This window comes from Centroberyx affinis, unplaced genomic scaffold, assembly GCF_046629955.1.
Source record: "Centroberyx affinis isolate AG114_WGS23_722 - 3 ecotype Tasmania unplaced genomic scaffold, CSIRO-AGI_Caff_v1 ptg001577l_1, whole genome shotgun sequence".
NCBI classification, from domain to species: Eukaryota; Metazoa; Chordata; class Actinopteri; order Beryciformes; family Berycidae; genus Centroberyx; species Centroberyx affinis.
Window position 1 is genome coordinate 438,635 of NW_027280027.1, and position 11,146 is coordinate 449,780.

Genomic DNA, 11,146 nt, shown 5'->3' on the forward strand with positions numbered 1-11,146 from the left:
CTAAACATATTTCTTTCTTGACAAAACACCCAGACAGATAAATCATTGATTTCCTCTAAACAGTTAAGCATTAAAACCCATTTGTGTACTCATAAGTAGCCAAGCATGTCACATCATTAAGAGTAGCCTACAAAGGACAGGAGCAGCAAGGCTGATCAGTGTTGGGGAAAAGCTCCACATGCTCTCAAAGGACCTTGAAAATGGAAGCTCTGATAGGTCTACATTTTCAGCTTTCAACACTTAGTCTAAGCTTTCAATTTGGAGAAACTAGATGGAGAACCATTACAGTGGGGTCTTCATAAGATGCACATCGCCAATTTATGAGCAGCAGGCATTTCCTCACAGCAATAAGAACTGAGCAGTGAAAGGTGGTAGCATAAAACCTTTATTGGACAACTTGAAACAATATTTACAAAGGGAGAATACAAAATGCACTTTAAGGTCTATACTGAAGTAGGCAATATCTGCATTAGTGTAAAAAAAAAAAAAAAGCAAATAAACATCATACCGGCCTCTTACATACGTTTAAGTTGATAATACAGCTGGAGGACGGCTAAACAGATGAGTAGCTATTCACAACTTACAAAATTACACCAGGTATGAATATGGGAAAAATAAAGCTTGAATCAATTCATGGAATATATTTTCCAAACTGTTAAATGCCTTCAAATCAAACTTACTATATGAACATAAGACATTCTGTCATTATCCCCATCTGAACATCATAACCTGCCCCATTCACAACCAATTGCGCTAATTATATACAATGATGTAGCTGTCCTCTTGACTTCCATACACTGACAACATTTAAACATCCTGTAAATAACTAAGAAAGCTAAAACGAGAAGGCAGGCCATAAGTGTTAATGTCAGTCCTGAGGAAAAGGGTGTAAGACGGGGGGGAGGGAGCGAAGGACTGCAGGGACCTAAAGGTGGTACTACTGAGCTTCATCCTCTGGACACGAGTGCCATGTCAGTCTCTCCTCATAAAAGGAAATGACCACCTGGGGGCAGCGGGTGTTGGCCTCGCGGGCTGGGACTAAATCCGCTTCATCTGAGTCTTTCCTGTAGCACAGGGCAAAGAGGGAGAAAAATAACTGTTAACTGTAGACCCATTTCTATTACAAATCTGCCTGCAAAGTTATTTATCACCCCATGTAATAAGATAGGTACTTTATTTAACCTGGAGGGAAATTCAGTTATCACAGCAGCAACGCACATTTATTATTTATCCCAGAGGCCTACAATGTAGCTATGGTTTCATCACAAGTGGCAACAACAGATTTAATTATAGTTAAATAAAAGGTCTCAAGTGTGAAACATGCAAAAGTGCCCAGGTGTGAGCTGTGTGCAGATAAACAGGGTTACTTTCTTATTCGTGACTCACCATTTCATCAAGAACATTAACTCGCCACTGCTGTCTGTTGCCCCGATGATCCTCTCTGGTTCTAGTTTCCTGGCAAAGCCACGGGGCTTCTCACTCTTAAAAACAGTGACAGCAAAAGACATTCATCAAAAGGAGCTTACACAACGAATTGGATCAGTGTTTCCTGTAGACCTTTCTGCAGATATGGGGGTAGTTCACTCCTGGGCCCATTCCAGGATCAGTTCAGTAGGTGCTGCAGTTTGATAACAGCTCTTATTTGGATATTTATAATCATGATATATAAACAATTGTGTTGTGATTGTTATTTTTGTGTGGGCTGAGCAATAAGGCAAGGTGATGTTTTACCATTTACATTTTTCTGGCTGTGGGAGCAATTTCCAGCTAAATCTATGTAAGGGAAACACTAAATTGGGGTCACCTTGCTGGAAAAGTGATAAAGGTTAAAGGGGCCTATGAAACAAAAGTAGGCCTAAGTGAACTCACCACATCCTTCTTCTTGGCTTCTGTCTCTGGCTCATCTGTTGAAGACTTCCTCTTGACAGGTGCAGGCTTCTCCTTCACATTCTTCTGTGCTTCCAGAAATGCTGAAATCAGCTCTGGGCAATCCAGGTTCTCTTCTGGCTCCCACGTATTGTCAGCACTGGATGAGAATCAGAGGATCAGAGTTTGCATGTCTACAGTTGAACACTGCTTAACACCAAATTCCATTATAAACAAAGCAGCAAACAGATTAAATTTTAAAACTGGCTTTGTGTGTAGAATTCAATTTCTTCATGCAGCCATAATGACCATGGACGAAAGCATTGCACGACCCCATACCAGGGAAGCACTTCCAGCTCAGCGGAGGGCAGGTGTCCCAGGCACAGTGAACTCACTCTGTAAATCCTTTCCACTTCAGGAAGAACTCTACTTTCCCATTGACAAGACGTTGGTCCAATACTTTTTCCACAACAAATTCTTCAGGTTCATCCTGTAAGTCCTTCTTGCTCTTTGGGTTCTGCTTCTTGCCCATGTTCTGCTATAAAAACAAGAGAAAAAAGGTCTGAGGGCGTCAACTGATGCTCTTATCCAGATTTAATTTTTCATGTAGCAATGGAATGAAATCAGTAGCCTATGCCATAGGTGGTACATGTTTCAGATGAGAGGCCAGAGCACTTAGTTTGGTGACACCATACCTAACCCTAGCCAAGGTGAGTGTATCTGTCCTACCGAGCTCGTCTTGCTGCCTTTTATCACCAATTAAATGGCCTTAAGGTCCTTTTCACATGGCAGCTAACATAACATTAAAACTGGCTAACGTTAGTAGCTTATTGTGTTAAGTGACGTGACGTTTAACGTCAACTTATTTACGCTGATCAACGCCATAGGTGCATATCAATAACCTTGATGATATTGTAAGTGTTGTGCAAATAAATAGAGTACTTACCCTAGCCGAATGTAACTTCGGGTAAGTTAGGTTAGCCAGCGTGCTAACTTTAGCTAGCTTATTTCAGCCTGAGTGGGAGAAACAATCCTTTGCTTTACTTCAATTACAGCTTCGTGTTTTACTTATGAGCGATGTGAATAACAAACTCAAACCCAGCTTAAAATTTTAAACCCAATTGTAGGCAAGCTAACGTTACCCGAAGTACAAGTTTGTAGGCTGGCTATTACCGAAACGCTCACATCGCAATGTTAGCTGGGCCCCATACAAACATTGTGCCAACAATGAACACTTAGCTTTAGATGGGAACAAGACTAAATGCTGGAACACAATATTCAAAGGTTAGCTAACGTTAATGGAGCTAAAAAAATACACAATACACATTCGAATTAATTAGACGACGGTTATATTGCACTCATATTTTAGCAGACTTTCAATCACTGTAACGGTATAGCGAACTCTCTGCAGAAATTGTGTGGTCTGCTTCAGGTTCTAGCTTGTAGGACAACGTTAACAAGCCTGGGTTCGGCGATTAAGTCGCGTAAGTGCATTGTGAAGCAGCAACGTTTAAAATTACAAGCTATTTCTGCATACATACCTTATTATCTTGATAAAAACAATGGAATATGCCGCAGTGATGCTTCCTAACCACGCGGTCAGCCTCTTAATCTCTTGTCATCTGCGATGCTGCAGCAGGCGCCAAAATTTCCTCTAGTGTTTCTACGGGAACTGGTAAGGCAAACGCGCTTCGCTTTCTCTCTCATACGACTATACTGGATTTCTATAATACAGTTGTTGTGCTTCCTTACAAATCTTATAGGGTACAGATCCTTGAAATAACGTAAACTGTGTTAGTGAATGTTCTATAATCAAATTCAAATACAGGTAATTGTAGCCTTTTAAGATTTCCAATGAGAAAATGATCCAGTTATGCAGGTTTATAGTCTGACAGAGCTAGTGTTTGTATTCCTTTTCATCTTTTTTACTGCTGTGACAGGTGTAAAATTTATTCTGCCATTAAAAGGGTCTTATCTTATATCATCACATTGTATCAGCTGTCATCAATACTGATACACATTCATACAGACAAGGGCAGCCACTGTCCGAAAACAGTGCCACAACGAAGAGACAATGTTTGTTTGTTTTTCTTTATTTTTTAAATCAGAAAGAACAATGTCTGCAAGAACATCATTTTAGGTTTTCTAAGCGACCTCATACCGACATTCAACAATCACCATGCAATCAAAACACTCGTTCCCACCTCAAAAAACAAACAAACAAAAACAAAAAAAACCGAAATGTATACAAAAACATAAAGTCTTGGTCAAACCAAAAATTAAATAAGAATTTGAGGAACAAAGAAAAAACAATACCTCATGAGTTACACTAAAACTATTAGTATATTTAGTGCACCTTTCTCCAATTACTCACTCACTCACACACACACACACACACACACTTTGTATTAACTGCATAAGGGTGTACCCATGAATAAGATGTCAACGTCTACTAAATACTTTGTTCAACTTCTTTTTCAGGTAATCTGAAGTATATAAAAACAACATCCAAACAACATTCGATCCTTTTACCAGTTGGTGATTGTATTATTTTGGAAATCAGGTGGTTTAGGTCCATTTTAGGGCCATTTCAACAATGAAGGATTTCTAGTGACAGAGTGCCCTTAAGTTCCCTTAAAAAAGGTTTTTTGTTTTGTTTTTAATTTTGCCCAAATCCATAACCTAAAATAAGGTGTGAGGTAGAATGTAATCTTACCAAAAACAAAGTACTTGAAGTTAAAGGGCTAAGCAAAATTGTGCTTGAAATTAATTATTCAGAATGTAAATCATACAAACCTAGTCTCTTAAAAACAATTTGATATGGCAATGTACATCTGTGTATCATGGATACACAAAACACTTATCAAATTTAAATTAAGGCCTTTTCACTTTAGTCATTGGTATACGGTATGTCACCATGACATATGATATAGGTGGAAATGTTTTCCAGTATTTTAGCTTTTAAGTTGAAATGTCTCATCTCTACAGTACATGCCCTCATACAACTTCTGACACAAATCTGTAACTTTTAGATCAATAATGCTGTCTCACTTCTTTTACCACATTACAAAATAAAGTTACCATTATGAACAAAAAAACTGATACTGCCCATGGCAGTCTCTAGATGAGAGAACAGCATATTAACCTCTCAGAAACCTCTTAATGGATACAATCTACAACCTCTTGCTTATATTGTATAGATATACAAAGAGGCAAGGCTAAGTGGGGAATAAAACGGACACACTCTTCCCCTTCATAGATTCCCATCCAATCCACATAACTCTGTTAGACTGTCACAATGCTGGCCATGTTGACTTTTATATCTGGTTGTCTATGCTTTCATCAGTCTGTAAAAATGGTAAGAATCGGTGACTTTATAATACTAACAGGCACAAAGAGAGACTGGTAGCATCGCTCACGAGTTAGCTGTACCTCGCAACTACCCGGATTGCCTGTGTCTATAATAAGCAAAATATTGTCCAGTGTGTAAGCTACATTTTTCCCATGAGAATTTTTATTTACAGATGTTTTGAGTTTCTTTTCATTGTTGCCGCTTTTGCCATTTTTGGCTCCCAACAGAGGTGAATCCACACTCGGAGAAAAGGAGATCAAGTCAGGCAAGAGAGTTCAGAAATATGCAAAAACCTAAAGCCTCAAGTCCCAGCTCGCAATGCTGCGTCATTGCTTTTTGTCCTTCTTCCTCTTGTCTGTTTTACTTCCAGCTGTTGTGGAGACAGCGGGCCTTCTTACAGGCTGAACTACAACCCTCCCATTAGCCCCGCACTGCAGGGTGAATCTTTCAGGGCTCAGGGGTTGTCCTGAATCATCCCTCAGCCTGGCTAAGACGTCCCTGGTGAGCTGCTCAATCTGCTGGCCCACAGCGCCCATTGTCTTGGCTGTCAGCTGTTTCTCCCTGAGCAGCCTGTCTCTCTGAGCGTGCAGCCTTGCCACCTCCTCCTGAAGTCCTGTGATGGCATCTAGTTTGCGCTTGCGGCAGTTTTGTGCTGCCAGCTTGTTCTTCCCCCGCCTACGGATGTCCCTCAGAAGCGTCACCTGTTCGGGTGAGAAGCCGTGGCCCTCAAGGACCTCCAGAAACTCTTCCACAGGCATATTTACAATCTGCAGGGCAGAGAACGGGATGTACATGGCGCGGGCTCGCAGCTCATCACGACTTAGCTCCCTGTCTTCCGCCCTCTCCTCCTCTTCATCGCTGAGAGGCTCCTCTTTGATGCCTTTGTGGGGGAGCGTTGCTACTGATGGCTGGTGGAAGAAAGCAGGAGAGGAGTAGCTGTGGTCATGCCACACGCTCTCACTGAGATCCACAGGTGACCATGTTGTGGTGTAGTCAGGGATGCCTTTGGAGGGGATGGAGTCCACCTCACTGCTGTAGCCTGTAGCCCCACACTCGTCCTCACAGTATGAGCTGGATGACGACGACACCTCGGATGTGCCTGGATGAGTGAAGAATTAACACATAGGAGACATTAAGTATTAATGCCAGCAAGCTTGTGCCTCCACAAAACAGGGTTGGGAAGCAAAGACTTTTCATCTAGGAATTACTGTAGAGATTTTAAACCAACCTGGGGAGGCTGGACCTCCAGAGCTGCTCTCCAAGGAGAGACCGGAGTCTGAGTCCGGGTCCTCCAGGACTCGTGGTTCTATGCTCCCCAGACCACCCAGCAACTGAGTATCAATGGTGTCCAGGCCTTCCAAACCCAGCAGATTGATCTGGTCAAACACTGCCTCGTCCAGACAACCACCCAGTGTGCCATGCGATGACACGTTCCTGGTTACATTACATACTGAAGCAAAGGGGAGTGCAGCCGAACCCAGGGTCATCCCTGGTGATGAGTCTGAGTGGGAGGAGTTTATGGATTCCAGTCGGAAGAGGGGTGCTTGTTGCTGGACGACTGGTCTGGCCTCCACTCTCTCCGGCGTCACACCGTAGGCTCCAGCCCTGGTTACCATGGCGTCACGCAGACTGACATCCTGGCTGATGGCACTGGTGATGTCCGAGTCGATGTCTAAAAGACGCTCAGTAACCAAGGTGTCCAAGTCCTAAACGTGAGATATGTACACTTTAGTAGTTCCCCCAGAACTGTATTCTTGGCAATGTAGAAAAGCCTCTCACAGCATTTAGACCATCATGTGACAGTAAAACTCATACTGATGAAATTATTTTAGGTGGGTTACTAGCTCCTTAAAGCAGGTTGTCCCACCGCACCTGTTCAGTGGTAGAAGAAAGTCTGGTACACTTGCACCATTGTATTCATACACATCTTTAAAAAAAAAAAAAAAAAAGTATTTTTCAAACAGATATTCACCCTAATGTAAAGAAGAAGATACCCGAATTTCCCCTAGGGGATCAATAAAGTGCATCTTATCTCATCTTAAGTTCATCATCATAGGGAGGCAACTTACATCGAGGTCAGTGACAGGCAGAGAGAGGAAATGGCTCCAATGCTGGTCAATGTCGATGGTAGGAGGATGGTGCCGCGCTGGATCAGAAGGGGCAGCGTTGCCATTGAGCAGACCCTGAAGTAGAATTCATAGGAATACAGCATTTATACAGTAATACTTTGTTAGCTTGATGCCCAAGTTTTGACTCCAGTGCCAATTCTAGTTCAAGTGTCACAGTTTCAATCCTAAAACAATACCATGGTGAAAATAAAACATTCACACAGAAACATCAATTTAACATGAAAACATGTAAAGCTGCTAAAATGCAATAATCATATAAAATTTTGTTTTATTTTGTTTTACATCAAAAAGCCATTGATTGGGGCTTTTGAAGAGGAGGAACTGAAAACTAGAATTAGATGTGAAACACTACAAAATAGAGAAAAAATTCTAGCATAGCAACATTTCTGAAATCAGGTAAGACACATTTTTCAATATTGATGCACTGTGCAACACTTTCTACTGTATACAGCAAGTAATTAAGGCAATCATAATCAGCCAGGACCGTACCTCTTGCTCCAGTGTGGAACTGTGTGCCAGCTGACTGAATGAGGCAGGTTCCTCTTCTTTAACATGAGCATCATCCTCCTGGTGGGGCAAAGAAAGACAGATGGAGAGAAAGGGAAAGACAGAAGTGGAAAACAGGAGGATAAAGAAAACAGGGATGAGCATAGAAGAGGAGGGGGCAGCCTATTTATTAGCTGGCATACAAAGATCTTAAAGAATGTTACATTTCTGGCTCGGTGACCCCAATCCAGCCATTACTGTTAATTGGATATCTTAAACAATGATTATTGTTCTGTTCTGGCAGAGGAAAAGGTTTGTTGTAATGAGCAAGGGTCGTAACTCCTGAAGGGACTGAACCCAGCTTAGCTGACTCTGGACTACAGTTAACCACAACTGTCATCATCCTCCCGTCAACTGTGCTCATGGCCATTCAGTACGGTTACATGAGCTCAAGAAGTGTGTGTGTGTGTGTGTGTGTGTGTGTGTGTGTGTGTGTGTGTGTCTGTGTGTGTGTGTGTGTCTCCAACAACAACAAAAGGACTATGCATTAGGAATGTATGAGCAGGTGTGTGTAGACACATGCGTGTATAAAACTGGGGCTTAGGGCCTCTTAATATCCCACCAGTTAGGCTAATAACCACAGGGGATGACCTAACCCTGCTAGCTATTGTAAGACCCTCCAGATAGACCAAGTGGAGCAGTAAATGTAGGTTACCACCTGTCTGCCAGAGACAGAATGCTCTTTATATCTCTACAGACAGAAAATTATTTTCCATGCCTAAATAATATAAAGGAGATGAAACCCCTCTTATATAGGAGGGGTTTCACTTGCTGATGCCAGAGGCAAAAATATGACAAAGTGTACCCAACCCAATCAAGTTCTACTCAGACTCTGTTTGGGCTTGTACACTTCTGCTGAAGAGGCTTTCCCACCCTGAAATGGCTCTCTAGACACAGGCCTACTGGCTTACTGTAAAATGGCACAGCTGTAGTCTTTTTATTTGAAAGAGTATATCTAAACAAACCACAACATCTCAGCCTATAAGCCGCTTAACTATCAATTATTTTACACAAAGAGAAGGTAAAGAATAAAAGATGTGTCAACATGATCCTTGTGACCAAGATTTGCCCTGGGAGGGGGCAGTATTCGAGTATGGACCACCGCTTTTGTGTAAGCAAACAGGGTGTGGGTCTAAGCCTCACTTCTCCACCTCTCTCAAGGCCCACAGCTGGTGGTTGAGCCTGAAGACGGGGATACAATTACAAAATCGGCTACATCGACTGGCCTCAGGGGATCACATCCACCAAGCAGCTGTTCCTACCCTGAACCAGGAAAACTGGATCATGAGGGGGCTCAAATAGAGGCCTGAATATGATTACAGTCTATAGATAGATAATGACAATCACTGCCACATTTCAGTAAGAAACTACACACACTTTCAATTATAACATTCAACAGTAATCTGAGTACACTGCAGCTATTAAGGAAAGCAAGCCCTACCTCTTGGCAGATAGTGGTCTAATAACAAAATGGTCATCCAATACAATTGCTTTATCAATGAAGTTAATCTAATACACTTAATCTTACTGTAAAGAGTTACCTGACTTTTCAGAGAGGGCTTACCATGAGTTGTTCCACAATGAAAGGTGACAGGTGCACTGGACAGTTAGCTGGATACTTGTGAACTTGTGCACCAAACCAGTCAATCTAGCTAACTTTAGCCAGCTACTTACATAACTGGTTAAGTCTTGTTTAAAGTACCCATATTGCCATGAACGTTAGTCCCAAAATCCAACTGGACAAGCCATGCCTAACTGAATTACTGAATTGAAATCGGTGACAGGGGATTGGGCTTTTGCAAAGTGAAAGTGAATCTGAATGCACATTGCCAAAGTTGCAGAGATAAGTTATAAGTTATTATATTATGTTGCCCTGCTTCCTGGTGGATCCAACACAAGTGACTTGTGGAACAGAAACCCATCATTGCATAACTATGGATTAACGTTAGCTTGCTAACAGTTAGCTATCTACAACGTTAGCTGTGTTTTAACTAACGTTAGCCAATTCACAACTTTTAACTCCAGTTCACTGACTTCATTTAGCTAACCCTGTACTGTAACTTAGCCAACCAACTTTCCTAGGTTGATTACTGCCCACACTTGCCTCTTTATGAAACCCGCAGGCACCAGCGCTACAAGGCCCTTGTCCATCGAGATGCTGGGCTGTTTGGCACTCCTCTTGGCCACTGTCAGGCAGGTGTTCACCGTCATCGCTGGCATCGTCCCCGGGGCTCTCCAACCCCGAGCTGGTGTCAATGCTGTTGCTGTTTGAAGGCTGTCCAGAGTCAGTCTTGTCAGTGGCAGACACTTGGTGCACCAGCCATGCGTTCAACTGTGTGGGGAACCGCGGAGAGCCCAGAGTCCGCACCTCGTCTAGCAGCCGGCGACTGGCGAAAAAATAGTCCAACTCGGGACATTTGGGGTGCACGCTGTATCCATCTAGAGTGTCTCTCAAACTGTGAAATGGTGTCTGGATGTAGGCTGAGCTGGGTCCCAAGTTAATCTCTAGCAGAGGCGTAAAATAGCCATTCAAGTAGCTGTCGACATCCACACGAACTCCAATCAAACTCAGTAAGATCGTAAACTGGATCAGGCCTTCTGTGAAGTATTTTTTCGCGATTTGCATTTTCTAAATACTTGGAGAATTGCGAATAATGGTGAAATCCTGACCCAACAGTTCCCCTTTCCCGAGTGAACAAAGAGAAAAGCCTAACAAAAGAGCACGCCTTCTCCTGTCAGACAAAGAGGTCCGCCCGTACCGGCGAAAACGTTGGTTAGCTAGCTACTAGCTGTTAGCTATCAGTTTCAGCTAACAGTTAACGTCAACTTCCTGACAGAAACATAGCGTACACAGTTGTTCTTCAATCACTTACAGCGGATCAAATATTTTAGACTGTGCTGTCTATCAAAAACTTGCTAACGGTGCTAGCTTAACATTTCCCAGCGGATGAAATGTCAATCAAGCTAAATATTCTCACCGTAGTGTGCTCACTGAGGAGGACTTCAGTTCAGGATTTGCATAACTCATGCAGACTGGGCCCAAAAGCTTCCACCGCAACAGAGTTTGATTGGACAACAACAATGCCCGTTATATTTTTGACCAATGAAAGCAAAGCATTAGTGTTAACCATCACCAGTCGCCACCCCCAGTCATAACAACACAAATTATTTACATTTATAAGGAAGAATTTAAATTGATGTAACTTCTGAAATGTATACTGAACACTACTGTCGTGTTGACTTCTCATATTCA

The 11,146-nt window shown here is 42.4% G+C and overlaps 2 protein-coding genes across 4 annotated transcripts; both read right to left on the reverse strand.

Annotated features, from left to right (window-relative positions):
- Positions 1 to 372: 372 nt before the first annotated feature.
- On the reverse strand, positions 373 to 3,529 carry cbx3a (chromobox homolog 3a (HP1 gamma homolog, Drosophila)). Of its 3 annotated transcripts, none has more exons than XM_071527803.1 (6): positions 3,408 to 3,518; positions 2,813 to 2,880; positions 2,262 to 2,401; positions 1,870 to 2,026; positions 1,387 to 1,481; positions 373 to 1,064 (listed from the first exon to the last, which is right to left on the reverse strand). In XM_071527803.1, exons 3-6 carry the CDS (start codon positions 2,396 to 2,398, stop codon positions 938 to 940), a joined length of 516 nt encoding a protein of 171 aa, XP_071383904.1. In that variant the 5' UTR covers positions 2,399 to 2,401; positions 2,813 to 2,880; positions 3,408 to 3,518; the 3' UTR covers positions 373 to 937. The 3 variants fall into 3 exon arrangements, with proteins under 3 accessions (XP_071383904.1, XP_071383902.1, XP_071383903.1); XM_071527801.1 differs by having other exon boundaries at positions 2,262 to 2,404; XM_071527802.1 differs by lacking the exon at positions 2,813 to 2,880 and having other exon boundaries at positions 2,262 to 2,404; positions 3,408 to 3,529.
- A 431-nt stretch (positions 3,530 to 3,960) lies between these two features.
- nfe2l3 (nfe2 like bZIP transcription factor 3) lies at positions 3,961 to 10,869 on the reverse strand. Its single transcript, XM_071527806.1, has 5 exons — positions 9,998 to 10,869; positions 7,837 to 7,914; positions 7,288 to 7,401; positions 6,447 to 6,924; positions 3,961 to 6,317 (listed from the first exon to the last, which is right to left on the reverse strand). The coding sequence occupies exons 1-5, from the start codon at positions 10,517 to 10,519 to the stop codon at positions 5,545 to 5,547; spliced, it is 1,965 nt and encodes a 654-aa protein (XP_071383907.1). The 5' UTR covers positions 10,520 to 10,869; the 3' UTR covers positions 3,961 to 5,544.
- Positions 10,870 to 11,146: the final 277 nt, after the last annotated feature.